Genomic DNA, 18,729 nt, shown 5'->3' on the forward strand with positions numbered 1-18,729 from the left:
GCTATGACAGCGTCCTTATGTGCCGACACACCAGTGTTTTAGCTAGCAAAGCGGCGTGGCTTATGTGGAGTGAAGCCACGTTAATGACAACGTGTACAACCATTGGAGATGTGAGCAGGACAGACGGAACAATTGACGGAAAAAGTGTGGACTTTATAACAGTTTTTAAATTGTGTTGATAGGCCACATAAAGCCAGAGTTATGATAAAAAATATGCAACGTTTGGTTTTCTTCCTGTATACTGTCATTGTTTATATTTACTGCGGGAATAAACGGTAAAAACGACGTTTTATAAGAAAAAAGGCTCAAAAGCCTGTAATCAAAAACACTCCCCCCTTTCCTATTGGTCAAAAAAAGTACCATGTTGACCGATCAAAAAATGACATGGCAACGTGGCATCTTGTTGTTAAGAAACGGGGGAAGTATTAGTGACGGCGGTGTTTTGAGATGTGAGAGATTTGAGACGTTCAGCGCAAATCTTGTGTAGTCAGTGTGTAGTGTAATCAATAGTTTTGTTGTGTGTGTCGAAACAATGAGGCGACTGCTTTCCTGTGTTACAGGAGTGATACATCTCCTGTTGTCAGGCCTGCAGGTATCAGGCTGTTGTTCTCCTTTATCTCATAGTGGACAGAAATATTTTTTGGAGTGGCACAAATAATTTGTGTGGCATCAAATTTGATGCAGAACAGCTGATTGTTCTGTAAATAGTTTGAAATGTTTATTTAAAAATGCCTTGGCTGCATTTTTAGGTAAACCTTTGTTGTTTGCATAACTCAGTTACTTTTTTGAAAAAGTAACTATATAATTAATTGCCCAACATTGGTCATTATATACTGTATTTTGCAGACAGAGAGTTACAGACTGTCTCCCAGACCACAGACTCATAATACAAGTCAGAGCTTTATAAAAAAAAAATAATAATAAAAAAAGTAAGTTGTGTTTTCAAAATTGGAGTTCAAGTTATTTTTACTTCCAATAGTGTTAACATAAAAGATTTATTTATTAATTTTTATTGTAAGTGGGCTAAAGCAGTTAATTAAAAGTAGTCTAACATAAATGTAAATGCTGTAATTTGATTATCTTAATAAACCATGTAACTTGGATGGATAAGATGCCGGCGTGACGACAGTGCACACGTCTGATGTCGCTCACAGTGGTCAAAGGGATCACTCACGGAGTTTGTGTGTTCGCTCAGACACGTGAAAAATTAGAGGGACACTGGTATCTGGGATCTCCACACTGGTAAGTAGGGTTGCCAACTCCCTGAGAAATAAATAAGGGACACCTCGTGGCCAGGCCCAGGCGACCCAGTTGTCTTCACCCTTCCCAGTGTGGTGAATTTTTTAGCTCTTTTTTGTGTGTGAAATTATTTTTTTTAACCATTTGACTTGAATTTGATTTAAGTAGATGCGTATTCTTTGTGATATCAACACATGGGAAACAAAAATCATTTAGGCATTTATTTTTAGCTCAAAATGACAACATTAACACAATAAAACAGGTCTCTTTCTTAAACAGAAGCCTGTCATGCTTAACTTTTGATAATAAAAGTAAATCTTTCTTTAAAAGAACTCTGTCCTGCTTAACTTAAAATTATATAAATTAATAGAAAACAATAGAAAGAAAAATATTCTTGTAACAGTGCACATTTAGTGCATTTAGTGCAATTGGCTTCAGCAGAGGCATTATTTCAGCTTTTGCTCCCATTTGTAAACCCACTTGTTCCCATGATTACGCATCATAACTCATCATCATTATTCATCTATGTATTACTTTTATGTATTACTCATCTATTTGTTGTAATCATCTATCCTTGCAGTTGTTTACTACACAAAATAAATTATATTATCACACTTCTGGCCACTTAGCGCTGATATTCACTGCACATGCCCATTTTAACCTTAACCAGAGGGTTTAAAAACAAACAAACCAGTGTTTACATACCATATCTGCTTCTGCCGTGGCCTGGTGGACAAAAATTGGCTAAGGGTTCCCCGAGCTTTCACGCCCCTCATGTTCTTCATGTGCCCACCATTAGAAGCACGCCTATGGAAAAAGTGCGACGGCACACAGTGCAGTGCGCTTTATAGGTGTTATCGTGCACTTTTCCAGCCAGGTGTTTTGCTTTTCCCATTCTTCCCTGCACTTTTGCAGCCTTTTTTTCTTTCTCTGAGAGGAACAAACATTGCTGGTCTAATGCTGGTCTAATGCTGGGCTCACACTGTGCGATTTTTGGCCCATTTTGAGCCGATGTTTGAGTCGTGCGACCAATTTGGTGATCGGCCCGATTTTGGCCTTCATCGTGCATCGTGTAGTATACGTGGGGTAACGAGAAGCGATTAACACCTCACGACCAGCTCCCGATCATCAATCGCTCGTGAGGGTGTCACCGCAGCCGCTCACACTGCTCACGCGCAAACACGTAAACGTTGGTGAAAAAGACGGAGCAGCACGGCTGTGCAGCGTGTGATCTGGACACAAGCGATGGAGGCACAACTTGTAGAACTTTGGAAAGCTCATCCGAGCCTTTTCGATGTGGCATCACCAAATTATCACGACCACAACAACCGTGAAAATAGTTGGATTTACATTGCTGCTCAATCACAGCTGCCTGATCAGTGTTTTTCATTAGCAATTTAGCAAAGTTGATGGCGGTGTGTGTCTGTGTGAGTGAAAGACAGAGAGGGAGAGCGAGCGACAGATTTTCTGTTATAACCTTCATTTTATGGAGGCACAGTGTGACTCAGGTCGCATCAGAGCATCGGGCGGTATAGTGTGAGACCCTGCATCGTGACCTACGAACTTATAACCCATGCGAGCCAATCGTGCAGTTTGAAAATCGCACAGTGTTTGCCCAGCTTCAGGTGTACTGTCGTCTGAGACTTGCACCGCAGTGTCGGCGTTTGTTTCCCTGTTGGCCATGCTTTTTGTTGTGGTCATCTGTTGTCTTCCGGTATTTTCTCCGCAAGCGACCTTTCCTCAACCAATGAGATGAGCGGTAATCTGAATTGTCATACTCGAATTGTCATAAGTGTGATGTCAGCTCATTGGTCACAAAGCAGGGGCGGGGCTGGGAATTATGTTTTCAAACAAAGCGTTAATTACATTAAAACTTATAGACTACTTTTGATTCTCACTGTATTACGGGACAAAGTGCATCCCTTATTAGCTCAATACGGGACGTGTACTTTTGTTTCTAAATACGGGACGATTCCGTTTTTTAAGGGACGGTTGGCAACCCTACTGGTAAGGCACATTCTCTGTAGCTCCTCTCCCTGTACTAACTTATAAGTTTAAGTTTGGTGTTGCTTTACTAAGTGTTAGTTTTTAGAGCTAAACGTCCCCAAAGTGCTTTTGATTACTTTTAAAGGGAAAAATAGTAATTGAATCTGACTTTTATCCATTATAACACCTATTTATGTGTTTTTCACCTGTGCTAAACAGGGATGAAGAGAGGCCTGCTGCTGTGTGTTTCCCTGATTGTGCTGCTGCATTTTGTCTTTTAGAGTTTGTAGAGATTTTGTTTTATGTGTATAATGAGTTTGTCATCTAAAGCTGCACGTTAAATAGTATTTTCAGCCATGTTGGGAAAATTTACTCTTGTATCTATAGTTTTTTGTAATTGATCCATCTTAGCGGGGATTTAAATATTATAACTGATTATCAGTAGTTTGTTTTTGAGTATACTTCCTCATCGTATCAGAGGTGGGTCGAGTATCCAAAAATTGTACTCAAGTAAGAGTAGCATTACTGTAAAATATTATTACTCAAGTAAAAGTGAAAAGTAGTTGTCAAAAAGTTACTCAAGTAAGAGTAAAAAAGTACTTGGCGAAAAGACTACTCAAGTAGCGAGTAACTGTTTGAAATGTCCGATTTATTTTATAAATAAATGCTATCAGACAAACAGAAATAAATAAATATACAAATTTTACCATTTTCAAAAGGAATATATGTAAAAAGATCAACAAAATAAGGCACAACAATTCTAATTTCCAGATTTCAGTTTTTACAACATAAAGCTTTTTTCACCAATACCTACAGTAAATAATATAAACATATAAACAGTGCAAACAATTTCCAGTAACAAGATATGCTGTAAACTTTATATTCATTTTTGCTCCAAATGGCACAGCAGCCTCAGAGAAAACAGAATGAGGCATCTTCAACATATGTTCATACAAGGCAGCTCAGTTTACCATAAGTTGTATGGGAGTGCATCTATTTCTGCATATTTAGCAAAATTGTGCCATTTCTTCACTCAGTGAAGTGATGGTTAAGCTTCAGCAGCAGTTTGCTCTCAATGTTCTTTCTGTGAAGCTGTAACTGTTTAGCAGTGAACAGGAGTCCTGCATGACTGAGAAGTCCTTCATAAGCTCCAGATGCAGAAAGAGCTGTATTGACTTTGATCGACAGCTTCTTGATGTGAGGAACACCATGCAATAGATCCACACCTCCAGTGAATGGACATGAATGGTACCTCTCCAGCTCCCCTGCTTCTGGCTTTCCTGACCCCATGGATCCATCATCTTTGTTGAATAGGCCGCTGTTTGTGCTGGCCTCATCCAGCTCTGTGTCTAGGTGATGTCTGATGAAGTGGAGACCTGTGGAAAGATGTAAGGTTTTCAAAACAATTAGGTCTGGTCATTATAGTGCTGTATACACTGCCAAGCTGCAGATGTTTGTTTGGAGCTAGCCTCCAAAAGCTGCCCATACACTGTGCGATCTTTGGCCCATTTTGAGCCGATTTTTCAGTCGCGCAACCGTTTTCGGGATCGGCCCAAGTTTTGCCTTAATTGTGTGTGCATTGTGTAGTATACATGGGGTAACGAAAAGCAGTTAACACCTCACGATGTTCGTCATGTTCGTACAATATAATATTGATATTGTATGAACGTGATAATTATGTACATTGTAATAACGTGATATTATATTGTTCAAACGTGAAAGGTATATTGTACTAACGGTGGCAGCTCTACGCTTACGTATCCGAGGCTTTTCAATGTGGCCTCACAAAATTATCACGACTACAACAACCATGAAAAGAGCTGGATGGACTTTGCTGCTCAATCACAGCTGCCTGGTCAAATTTTTTCATTAGTAATTTAGCAAAGTTGACGGTGTGTGTGTGTCTGTGTGAGTGAGTGAAAGACACAAAGAGGGAGAGCGAGAGACAGATTTTGTATGATCACCCCTGAGATTTAATTGTACAGTTTGAGCAGGAGCTGAATAACTTGACTGAAAAAAAAATCACACATTGTTTGCCCAGCTTAATGCAGACTGTTTAAACTAAACAAGCTGCTGTTTCACATAATAAACCCTGCCAGCCGCAGTATTGCCTTCTGTTTGAACAGTTAAAGCAGTAGAGACGAGCTGTTTGCATGTGCGTGGAACTCTAGCGTCATTAACCAGGCTAGCTGTTAGCTTATAGGCTAACCAGCGAGCAGTTGACAGGACAGCCGAAGCTGCACAAAACACCCACAAACTTGTCTCACTACAACGTAGTGCCGAAAACAAGACTTGCAGCTCGAGCTTGACACAGCTGCTGTAACATAAGACTGACATCCAGCTAACCACAGCTAAAAAGATATTTAGAGAAAACTTACCGTTTCCTCAGGTTACACGAGTTGAGTTGTTTCACGCTGAAAAGTTGGTTTGTTTTGGCTCTCACTGAAGACACCGACACTGAAGACATAGCTGTTCTTTTGTACTGCTTTTAAGCAAAACATTCTTTGTATGTGAGGAAAATGCTGTTCATCCTCTTCAGCTCTAGCGTAGACGACTGGCTCTGCCATGTTTTCATGTTTCTTCTTTCCGTGTGTCCCGTACTTTGAAATGCTTGGACCGCTCTGCCCGCCACAGTTTCAAACTGGTCATGTGACTGCATGGCCACATCTCATTGGTAAAAAAGTTACTGGAAACTCCACTGGCGGCATGTTATCTAATGTGTTAAACTAATTATTTTTTTAAAAAGTAACGAGTCAAATTTTGCAAATGTAGTGGAGTAAAAGTACCGTTTCTTCTTCACAAATGTACTCAAGTAAAAGTAAAAAGTATCGTGCAAAAAAGGTACTTTAAAAGTACATTTTAAAAAAAAACTTACTCAAGTAAATGTAACGGAGTAAATGTAACTCGTTACTACTCACCTCTGCGTATCATGTAGGATGTTAACTCGCATCCAACTGGTCTGTGTGTTTCTTCATATGGGACATTCCTTCTGGTTCTTAGTTTGATTATTATTCATGATGTTATTTATTTATTTATTTCCTAAGTATCTCTAGAGCTTGGGTTTCAGTTTCTGGTTATTGTCACTAGTGTTCTGCTTCTGATGTATTTGTATCAATTCTTATGTTCTTAGCCTCTCATTTGTTTCCTTCTGTTTCGAGTTTGCATGTTAGAGTCTGTTGTACCTCTTGTTTACCTTTTCTATTTGTTTCTGACTTGTGGAGAGGTTCTCCGCCAGGTGGAATTTGTTGTTCTTGACGACCTCCACAGAGAATCCATTGGCATTAAGTTGGCAGTGATCTCTCTGTGCTCTCCTGAACTCAAAATTTATCTCTTTTGTTTTGTCCATGTTCAGAGACAGGTTGTTGACTCTACACCAGTCCGTTAGCTGTTGCACCTCCTCTCTGTATACTGACTCATTGTTCTTGCTGATGAGACCCACCACAGTCGTGTCATTGGTAAACTTGATGAGGTGGTTCGAACTGTGCATTGCTACACAGTCGTGAGTCAGCAGAGTAAACAGCAGTGGGCTGAGCACACAGCCCTGAGGGGCTCCAGTGCTCAGTGTGGTGGTGTTGGAGATGCTGTTGCCGATCCAGACCGTCTGAGGCCTCTCCTTCCAGGATCAATTTGCAGAGGGAGGTGTTCAGGCCCAGCAGGCTGTTTTCCAATCAGGTGCTGAGGAATGATTCTGTTGAATGCTGAACTGAAGTCTATGAACAGCATTCGAAGATATGTGCCCTTATTGTCCAGGTGGGTGAGGGCAAGATGTAGGGTGATAGTGATGGCGTTCTCTGTTGACCGGTTGGGGCCATAGTCATACTGCAGTGGGTCCAGTGTGGGTGGCAGCAGGGTCTTAATGTGCCTCATGACAAGCCTCTTAAAGCACTTCATCATGATGGGTGTGAGTGACGGTAGTTGTTGAGGCAGGACACTGGGAACTTATTTGGCGCAGGAACGATGGTGGTTGAGGCCCGTTGGGACAATAGCAGTGCTCAGGGAGAGGTTGAAGATGTCGGTGAGGACATATGTCAGCTGGTCTGCACATTCCCTGAGCACTCTACCAGGAATTTTATCTGGATATGTGGGTTAACTCTGCAAAGAATTTCCTCACATCAGCAGAGGTCAGACAGAGAACCTGGTCGTTATGACGGGGGTTGGACTTCCTCACCAGCACATCATTCTGGGAATCAAACCATGCACTGCGTGTCACCGCTGTCCTGGAAGTGGCTGCGGATTTTTCTGCCATGCGCGCGCTTCGCTGCTTTGATGGTTTGAGACAGTTTGGCCCTCGCTGTTCCCAGGGCCCCCTTGTCACCTGCTCTGAAGGCAGAGTCTTGAATCCTTAGCAGGTCACACACTTCTGCAGTCATCCACTCTTTCTGGTTGGTCCGTATAATAATATCCCTGGAGTAAGTGACATCATCGATGCACCTCCTGATGTAGCTGGTCACAGATGATGTGTACTCCTCCAAGTTGGTCCAGTCGCCATTTGTTGTAGCCTCCCTGAACATGTTCCAGTCAGTGTGCTCAAAACAGTCCTGGAGAGCAGAGAGAGCTCAAGTAGGCCAAGTTCCCACCTGTCTCAGAACCAGTTTGGAGTGTCTGATGAGCGGTCTGTATGCCGGAATTAGCATAATAGACCAGTGGACTGAGTGTCCGAGGTGGCGGCGGGGCTTCGCTCTCTGCGCGCTGGGAATGTTTGTGTAAACAAGATCCAGCATGTTTTACCCTCCGTGGCAAAGTCAACGTGTTGATGGAATTTTGGAAGGACTGATTTGAGATTTGCATGATTGAAATCTCCGGCGATAATAAACAGTCCATCGGAGTGTGAGTTCGGGAGCTCATTGATCAGCTCGCAGAGCGCCTCCTTAGTATTAGCGCTGGGTGGGATGTACACTGCTGTAATGAGCACAACAGTGAATTCTCAAGCTACATAAAAAGGTCTGCATCTAACAGTCATAGGCTACGTCCACATGTACCCGGGTATTTTTGAAACACAGTCACTTGTGTGTTCATAAGTCAGTTTTCCTAGTTTTGATTCCTTTTGGACTTTTTAAACCTCAGCAACTGACAGCAATAAAAGCTTGTCCTATTTTGATTTTTTCTACAGCTGAAGCTCTGTACAGTTTGTAATCTGTCCACTTAAACATGTTTTGTCTGTGGATATAGTTTCATTATTCCTCATCCTGAACAGAACCCATAGACTGGGCAGCATCGTTCCTCTTTTTAGTTGTCCTGTCAGCAATTTTTCTTTTCGTTTATAAAAATAGAACTTCCAAGCAAATTGTTCCTGTGGGGTACTGTGTGTTTCCCCGTCCTTCACTCGTGTATGTTCATTTGAAGAGGAAAAACCTTCCACGGGACTCCGATATGAAAATATACAAACAGGAATATAATTCAGAGCATGTAAATTGTCTTACAGGCGTAATCAGGTCTAAGTTATTCTCAACAACAAACAAACTACGGTAGGAAAACCGTGTGGCTCTGCAGCGTCTTGCCTCTGCTATGTCGTCCCCCCAGCACTGTGTGCACTTATTTGCATAAATCCATGATGCATAGATTTAAAGTATAAACCTAGTCTTTAAAGTGAACATTTTCAAAGTTTTACTTTACCAAGCCAAAACACACAAAAATAATTTTAGTTTCACTATAAACATGAATTTACTTATTAAATTACTAATTACCCAAAATAAGTTTAACAGCAAATATAAATTGAACTATATTAACCTGGCTCCCACACTGTGTGTCCTGCTGTGTAGACTTGCCTTTCTCAAGCTTAACATAGTTTCCTTGTGTTTCTCTTCACTTATTACAGCAGTTCTGGTGAAATCACACTTCTTAGGCTGACTAAGGCTGCACAGAAAACGTGACATAGCAGGAGATCAGGGACTGTCATGGTGCTGCGTCTTTAGACCCAGCTTTAAGTTACAGACCGAGATTCATATTCTTCAGTATCCTGAGTAATTGGGCCTAATTTTTGCTTCATACATTTATGATACCATATAATGTTTTTGTGTTTACACCATCAGGCTATAGTTTAGTTCTTGGTCATAGTTTGTTTATGTTCTGCTTCAGTTTAATCTTTCTTCTGTGTCATGGATTCAGCCAGACGCCTCCAGAAAGACCCTTTATATTGGTTCTGATTAGTATTAAGCATGATTAACTATCACCAACCTACTTAACACTCACACATGATGACAGGCCACAGACTTCCACACTCTTATCTTCACCACATTCCTGCAGCCAGTCTCACACACACAGAGACTAATATGTTGAGGTTGGAGGTGAATGATGCCAGTGCAGGCGAAATCCAGACATTAAAACAATTTTCATTGATCAAACTAGGTTTTCTTGTTCATCCTATTAATTAGGGTCATACTTCAATTAGAATAAAGCATGATTAATTATTTGGAGAATAGCATATAGATAAACATATAGATGTTAAATCCTCGTACTCCACTTTTGAGAGTGTGTTTCACATACCTTGTTAAGTCTTTGTCTCTGTGGTAGGTGTTCGTTACTCCCTGTTTTCTTTTGGTAACCTTTTTCTTATATGTTAGTGGTCAGCTTTACTTTCCCCATCATTTCCCCAGTTAGTCCCAGCTGTTCTTCCACCTGTTTCCTCTTCTTATGTTACCTTTTATGCATTTATTGTTTGAGTCTCGCTTTGTTTCTTGCCGCATTTGACCCTCTTTGGTTGTGTGTCTTCTGTCTGTTCTGTTTAAATTTGTTCTGTGAGTCACAGAGAATAAAACCAAGATTTTTTTTTCGAAGTTTATTACCATGTTCTGCATTTAAGGTCCTGCTCTGTCTGCCACACAGTCATCATATGACAGAAACAGTAAACGGATTGTTCTCTTTCTTTAACCCTTTAAAGCCGGTTGGAGTGGGCACACTCGGTTTTGCATAACTATTTTTAAATCCCTGTGGAATCGGAACCACGTAAGCTAGCGCAATATTTTTTTTCCCATATGAAACCAGAGGAGTTGTACTTACATCTTATGCCACCAGCTTGTCCTAAGTCACGGTTTCTTTCCACATATAGCTTTGCAAAAATTGCATAAAAAGCCCTTGCAGGAACAAAAACATAATATTCCAGAAACAGGCTTTGCCGATCCGATCAGCTGTTCGTAACACTTCCCACATTGAAAAAAGACATCAGCGCGGACATCGCATGTCCGACATGACCTGCCCGAAACCGGAAGTGACATCATTTTTTGCGGAAAATGTAGTTTTTTACTTGTAGGCCTTAAAAGCCTATACTGGTGTTTTTATAAGTCATGTTTGACTTTATACTTTTCTGAATAGTTCCTGGGATGCTTAGAACTCAAATTGCACTGCTTTAAACACTTTATTTTGATGCACATGCTGTTTTCTTTGGAAATTTGCATTATAGGATAATTTTTCGTTTTTCCTGCAGTGTATAAAAATTGGTGTATCTCAAAAATAAAACTATGAAGACACTCAAAATAAATTTCCTGTTGTTGTAAACTATTTTTTGCAACTTTTTTGTATTTAAAGTTTTGAGGGATAAACCTCTTAAATTTCTCCAAGTAGAAATATATATAAAAAAACCCCAATGATTTTCAATTTTTTTGTAGGTTATTGCACTTTTTTTTCTAATTAATGTAGTTACTATGGACATAATGCATACATATTATTAAAATATGGGATATAACAGTTGTATTGATGTATAGCAACTTGAAATACTCCCAAAATGGCACTATAGCATGAAAAAATATAATATAAGCTCTGGCGGACTTGGTTCTATGGTAGGTCTTAAAGGGTTAAAAAAGTGGTTAAAAAAAACCAACTAATTTTGACTTGTAATGAAACAGATTTAAATAATGAGAAAGCTGATTAAAATGAACATTCACAATAAAATTAGAATATTTACAGTATAAGAAATTTTAAAAAAAAAATGATGGGAGAAAGAAGTATGTACAGTTATTTCTGCAGAAGTCTCTGGCAGTGTCACTTTATCTGACATGGATGGAGTGCTGCAAGAGTTTGTCTTTTGGCAAGTGCAGCATCACACAGGGTGATCTGCAGGTGGTTCTTGTGGAGTCTTCTTTCTTTTCCATTAAATACATTTTCGGTGCTGGCTCAATCGACAATCACAAAACAGCTGAAGAACTGCTGTTAAGATTTTAGAGCTGTAGCTGAATTTGGATTGACATTATTGTAGTCAGAGCTCTCCTCTGGGTCACCACGTTGCCCTGTTGAGGTGATCAAATGAAAGCATTTCAAGTGTAATTATTAATGATGATAATTATCAAGGTATTTTCTCATGGTCATCATCTCACATTTTGTGCACTCACTTGTCTTGTTAATGGCTTTGAGCTGAATCACAGATGTGACATTGGTGTAATCACCTTCTGCTGGACCTGAAATAATAATCTGATTAACTTTCATGTTAAACACAGTTATTGTATAATCATCCAGCTTCCACAAGCTCTATATTAATGAAAGTGTAAACTTTACCATTTTCAGTGTTTTCACATTTTCTGACTGTCTCATAGACACAACGATCACCTGCAGGTCAGAGAAAATCAGTCACCTCATGTCTGTGATACTAATTTAAACACAAATATTCTTACAAATAACATTTATATTAAAAGCTGCAGCAGCTGTATTAAGTACAGTCTTGTTGCAAATAGCATCAGAATATTTGAAACTGCATGAAAAACTAACCATGAAGAAGAGAGGAGTACACTTGCTGCTGATCTTCATCCTGACTGAGCGTCTGCTCATTAGCAGCACCTTTATTAAAAATGTAAAATTAGATGTTTGTTTTATGTTATTGTGGATTATACATTCTTGTGAACAGTTTGCATTTTATGACTCAATGCTGCATCTGTGTATTTAATCATTTAAGATATAAAATATGTAATATTAGAAGAAAAATGAAAACCTCACCTTTCAACTTTTTACAGCAATACAACAAGAGCAGGATGAAAATAAAAGTAATTCCAGAAATTGCTCCAATGATCATCAGAACAGGAAATGAAGAGATTTCAGGACTCGAGACATCTACTGTGGAGAAACATAAGTTTAAAACTGAACTTAATTTATAAGTTACAAAAAGTGTAATAACATATTATAAACTCACCCTTTTGATCAATCCTGACTGACTGGCTGTCCTCTGTGTAGTAAACTGGGTTTCCTCTTCCTCCTCTGCACCTGTAGAGTCCTTCCTGTGAGACACTGATTTGTCCATTTGAGTGGAAAACTGCATCTTGTGTGGTCAGAGGTTCAGAGGATTTCTCATCTCTGTACCAGTAGTATTTCCATCCAGATGATGATGATGATGAGTTCACAGAGCAGGTCAGGGTCACACTGCCCCCTACTGGGATGCCTGTCATATCAGAAGTTATTTGGGCCTTTGGTTGATCTGCTGTTGAGTTTAAACAAAGACAGAAAGAAAATATGAATATATACCACACACAGGCTGGGATTACACCGGGGTTTAAACTCCTCTCCAGTTTCCAACAACACATAGGAAGGAATAAGAGCAAACTGAAATGGTATGAGTACTCTTACATATACCTATAATGCATTTTATTCTTTTAGTGTTTATTTATTTTTTTCTGTTTCATTATGATTCTTCTCTGGATTTATAAAAGAGTACCACAACAGAAGACACAGAACTTCTTCCCAATTGAAGTTTATAATTCCCAGACCATGTAGCTGCACAGAGAAATTTGAAATAGAAACACTTTATTTATGAGATTTTTAATTTCAGACTTTCATAAAACATTTTCATTTGTTTAGATTATTTGTTCATCATATAAGTTTGCTTTGATTAGCGGATAGTCTTCTTCCTACATGACCAGAAGAAACACATCAACATATTTCTCTGTATCTATAAACTTCCTGTTGCAAAAATACACACTAATATCAAAAAGTCACAAATCACTGTTTGTTCCATCAATACAACAAAATGCAATGATTTATCTACCACTGCTCATGCAAAGTTCTTAAATAAAGTCTTTGAAAGCATCAATTTCCTGACGAAAAGAGAAAGAAGAAAAATCTTCAACAGTAATGCAACTGAACAAGGAAAATATTGCATTACTTCTTGTAACACCATTAATCACAAAGACACCCAGTAATTAAAAAAATATATAAATCTTACTATCTATTATAAAAAGGATTATATAATATGGCTAATATGCTACATCTTCACCCCACACATTTAGTCCACTTTGTATTTCCACAGACATCACCTCAGTGTTTGTTTGTAATAATAATTTTTCCACCTGGTCAGTTTTTTTCTGTTTTTGTATTTCTGTCATTATGGTCCTCAGGTGATGGAGCAGCAGGTCAGCATTGGCGTCTCTATACCAGCTGAAAGTTCATGACACAAAGTGGTGACAAACTGTCTACAATGAGGCTACTATCAGCTGCAGCTCTTTGTCTGACTAACAATGTAACATGCTTTGTAGACCATTGAATTCATCCTGTGCTGACCATTATGACATTTGTCAAATGGAGATCACACAACAAACATGACTTACTTGATGCTGACAATGTGAAGGCTTCACTCCACTCTGTTGAAGAATATGAGTCATCTCTGCATCGACTCTTACACATGTAGTCTCCACTGCTGGACTCAGAAACTCTGAATGTCACATCATTATTGTGTGTCCACTGTGTGGGTGTCCTGGGTCCTCTCCATTCATACTCCCACTCAGTGGTTTCACCTCCTTCCTGCACCTCACATGTCAGAGTGATCGTCTCACCTCTGAATATCTGAGGCCAGTTGGGTTGTTGTTTTACAACAACTTTATTGGAAACTGTTTACACATATTAACAGTTGAGATACAAATAGAAACATGAAATCAACACAGAAAACTTCACATTGTACGTTTGATAATCATGAGTGAATGTATATTTCAAACTAAATGACTGAACTCACAGGTTATCTCAATGGTGACATCATCACTTGTATCAGTGTAGTAAACTGGGTTTCCTCTTGTTCCTCTGCAGCTGTAGATTCCTCCTTGAGATACTCTGATATCTCTGTTTTGATCTCTGATTTGAACTATAGAGGTTCTTTGGGTTCGTCTGAACCACTCATATTTCCATCCATTAGAGCTCTGCACAGAGCAGGTCAGTGTCACACTGCCCCCTACTGGTATGATTGTTGTTCCTGCTGTCAGTGTGGCCCTGGGTCTATATGCTGTTATGAAAAAGGAAGAAAAATAAACATGTGTAATTGAAACACTGAAAAACAATACAGTATATATTTTTAGTTGTTGATCTCTAAATAAACACAGCATTAATGTTTGTCCATTCTCTGGCCTGAGGAAGTCACACTGAATGTAACCTAATACAGTTCACTGTTGAAGGAAACACAATGATGGGTTAAGAGGAATCTTCCAAGTTTTTGGTTTAGATAACAGAAACATCATCACTTTAACTTTATGAAGCTTTTGATTCTTCTTCTCTTTCTTTAGAAATGTTATTAAATTAAATTTCATCCATTGCTGTTGTTCAAACTCACATTCATACTAATGACAAATTGCAGAGTCTGTGAGTATTGTAACACTGTCTTTACTGTGAACAAAGTAACAGGTACAGTGGTCCTGGTTAAAGTTCAAGTTCAATGACAAATTGAATTAAATGTACTATATTTTATAATTCAGCTGAGTTATTGAACAGGGATCATACATTTATGCTGTCGGTCACTTAAGACTTACCTAATACAGTTATAGAGACAGTATTACTGATCTTTCTATCACGTGAACTCATCCTGATACCAATGCACTGATATTCACCACTGTCATGTGTAGATGTAATTTCAAATTTGGAGTCTTTTTTTGCCCTGTAGGCCAGCAATTCTTGACCGTCCTTCTTGATTTCATAATACCAGTCAGTGTCTTCTCCTTCATTCATGTCACATTTGAAGGTAACAAACTCTCCAATGAAAAAACTGGACCAGTTGGGTTCAATAGTTAACACAGCATCTAGAATCCAACACAACCACAAAGTTAACAATCGGAAACACTTCATGTACTATTCAAGGCACAACATGTATTTATATTCATAAAATGATAAATATAGTGGTAAAAAAAAATAATTAAAAAATGCAAAGTGCTTAAGACTGAAACAGTAGTTAAGATGAATCTTTTTTAAATAAATAAAAAAGAAACAAACAAAAAAGTGAAAAATGTTCAGTCACCTTGAGCGTGTCCAGTGCAAAGAAGCGTACAGAGCACTACAATAAAGACAGAAATTTCAGAGATTAAAAAAGTAGTGACACTCAATCCAGTCATGACGTCTACTTATGAGATATTTGAGTGTCTACGGAGTAAGAAAGCAACTAGACTTCTTTAAATTCCTTGAAGATTTTTCACCGCTCATTCAAGAAGCTTCTTCAGTTCTAAAACACTTTGTGAGTTGTCCCTTAAGATCATTAATTCACTATTGCTCATGTGCCTCATCACATGAGCTAAGGTATAAATAACACTGTGGTCATTATCACCAGAGGTTTCCATTTATTTATTTTTTTTCTTATTTTTTCTGTCCTGTCTGGCAGCTTTTGCAATCTGAATGCACTGTTGTGCCAAACACATTTTCTTTTCCCAAGGTCAGCTCTATAAATTTTCTACAGGATCCTCTTGTTCAGGGTTTATCTGTTTATTTCTTCATTTCTATTTGTGTTATTTAAAATTAGTAGTATTATTGCTGTATGACAAGGTCTAAGGCAGGACAAGCAGGAGAAAAAAACAAGAGAGGAGAGACAGGGGAAGATGTCAGAGTACAGAGTACAAATAGAAATATATAATGTAACACCAACCTTGCCTCACCCTGGCCTATTGAGGTCACCTGACACGAGATGAGAGCGGGGTTAAGACTCCTGGGAAGGGATCTCAAAACCGTATTGAAGGTGCAGACAGTAAGAGACGCCACCACAGGGGTTTAAATTCCTGGGACTCTCCATCTTTTGTTTCTAGAACTGAAGACGCCTCTTGGATGAGAGGTGAAATGTCTTCAAGAAACTTCTTAGACACTCAAATATTTTATATTAAGATGTAAAATAAGTCAAATTCTCACTGATGGAGAAACAGATGTCACAGTCCTGAGTCGGTGACCCAGTGTTTTGTGTTCTGTGTTATTATTAATCTTTGGTCTCATTGTGGTTTATGATTACTAGTCTTTTGGTTTATGGTTCTCTACTTCTTTAGTTGTTCTTTGTTTTGTGATTTCTAGTTCTTGGGTTTTGTTCCTGTGCCCCTCATGTTTAGTGTAGGTTTAGTTCTGTCTTCATGTTTATTTTCATGTTCCCCAGTCAGTCGTGTCTCATGTTGCAGTTTGTCTCTCCTGTCCCTGTGCTTTGTGGTCCCTCTGTTCAGTGTCAAGATCGTGCCTCTGTGCCTGTTGTGTGTTTCCTGTTTTATTTTGATAGTCTTTGTCCTGTGTGCAGTGTGTCTGGTTTTGCTTCACTTTTCTCGTTAGGTCTGATTTGTCCCGGCTGTGTTGCCACTTGTTCCCCATCCTCTCGTTGTCCTGCCTGTGTATTTAAGTCCTGTGTGTCTCGCGGTCCTTTTTGCCAGGTCGTACCCTCATTATGCTGTGTGTTTCTTTCCTCCCTGTTCCAAGTCAATTCTTAGTTTTCAGTTCCTGGAATATTTTCTAGCGTTGTAGTTTGAGTTTCTAGTTTTGCTTTGAATTTGGATGAGAGGTTTTCCACCGTTAAAGCTTCCGTTTGAGTTTACTCCTCCGTTCAGAAGTCCTGCACCTGGGTCCAACATCCTGCCTGCCACACAGCAAACCATGACAACAAATCTTTCTTGGATAAACTAAAGCAGCTCCACATACAGACTGAAATTAGAGTCAACCATCAAAACATGTTGATAACAAAACATGAGTCTTCTGATCACATGACCTGAAATGGTACAAATGACTGATGCTCTGTTCTTCTTACTAAAACATGTTTATGGATCAGTATGAATCAAACAATAGGAGTCAGTGATGTACTCACAGAATAGGCCCAGCTCACAGAGCAAAGTGGCTCCCATCCTCACATCCAGCAGTGACACGTCTGAAAACTTCTACAACTTTCTGTAAAGAGAGAGAGTGAAGCAGCAGCACAGCAGATACCAAAGAACTGTGAAGAGAACAATAGGTTTTTTCTGCTTTCTTCCTTTTACACTAAAAGAACAACTTAACACGATCTGACTACAGCATGCTGTGATGTGTTTATACTCTCCTGCTAGCAGAAAACTATCATGCAGATTTTTAGTAAAACGCCTGTAAAACAAATATTCTGAACATCAATAGAAAGATGATCATTTAGATTATACACATGTGAGCTTGATATACTGTTCAAAAATAGCATTAGCAGTGGCTTCTCATACATTCATCCATACAGCATACTAATCTTAATAAATTCATACATTCAAACACAAAAATATGAATAAAAACCAATAAATGTCAACAAACATGTCTAAACAGTAAAAGAAACTCTCTGAATGCTGTTACACTGCTGGATCTTGCAAAAGGCGTTTTACCACTCGTAGAGTTTATTTGAACACTTTGGGAGATAGAGAACAGGCAGAAATACTTTTGTGGGAACTTTTTATTTTACTGCTTACCTCTAGTTTCTTATTGGTCTTCAAATTTCTAACAAATATCTGCTAAGATTAAGTAATAAAATTACTGGTCTGTAATATGTTTATTATAGACGCTGGGAGTGCCCTCGATGGACTCTAATGTGTTAAACGTCAAAGCCAGACAAAAACTTTGAAAAGCAGTTTGCTTGAAAGTGTTTCACACACTGAAATAAGTGCATTGCAAGACATAAAATGAATGTCTTAAAACTTGACCAAGGTCTTACAGAAACAGGATATTGACTTTGGCTTCTCATTTTGTTATTAAGCAATTTTACCACTGATAATTATTACTCTCACAAACACAACACTACATTAACATGTAATTCATATTGGTTCAAACTGCTGTAGATGGATAGGTGAACAAAAAGCATTATAAAGGACTTTTCTTTACACTGTCTCTTTTATGCCACCGAGACAAACATCCATAGGTTGCTGAAATGTCCAAGCAGCCATTAATTTCTCATACTAAAGGTTGTAACACAAAATTATTACATGTATTCAAATGTAAAGTAAATAAACCACAACATCTCACTCTAAAAACAGCTGGAGTATGATGGAGGCCACAGGCCACTTAAGTTTATAAGCAGTTGAGGAAATAGTTTGAGAGATGAATAAAGCATTAACCGATAAACAGAGATGTCATACTCACGGACAGTAAATCTTCACAGCAGGTGTTGTTGATCCATGCACTTTCTCACAGAGCTGTTGAATCTATAACTAAAAATATTTCCTAATTGAAAAAAACTGAGCTCAGTAATGTAAAGTACTGCATTACATCAGGGCCGACTCCTTTAACGTGATTCTGGAGTGGTCATAAATTCACACACAGAGAGTGAGCGGCCTCGAGCAAAACTGACATTTAGCAGAAGTGAGCTTGAGGCCA

General features: G+C 38.8%; 1 protein-coding gene across 1 annotated transcript in view; it reads right to left on the reverse strand.

The window, feature by feature from the left end:
• Positions 1-17,432, reverse strand: part of LOC148104171 (Fc receptor-like protein 5) — a 28,562-nt gene extending 11,130 nt beyond the window's left edge. The window contains exons 1-6 of the mRNA XM_087836153.1: positions 17,216-17,432; positions 15,413-15,448; positions 14,931-15,197; positions 14,147-14,410; positions 13,746-14,024; positions 12,338-12,619 (exon numbers count right to left, since the gene is read on the reverse strand). Coding sequence (XP_087692279.1) covers positions 12,338-12,619; positions 13,746-14,024; positions 14,147-14,410; positions 14,931-15,197; positions 15,413-15,448; positions 17,216-17,252 — 1,165 coding nt within the window. The 5' untranslated portion in view covers positions 17,253-17,432. The remainder of the gene's footprint in view (positions 1-12,337; positions 12,620-13,745; positions 14,025-14,146; positions 14,411-14,930; positions 15,198-15,412; positions 15,449-17,215) is intronic.
• Positions 17,433-18,729: the final 1,297 nt, after the last annotated feature.

This window comes from Neolamprologus brichardi, chromosome 3, assembly GCF_056152115.1.
Source record: "Neolamprologus brichardi isolate AB-2024 chromosome 3, ASM5615211v1, whole genome shotgun sequence".
Classification (NCBI taxonomy): Eukaryota; Metazoa; Chordata; class Actinopteri; order Cichliformes; family Cichlidae; genus Neolamprologus; species Neolamprologus brichardi.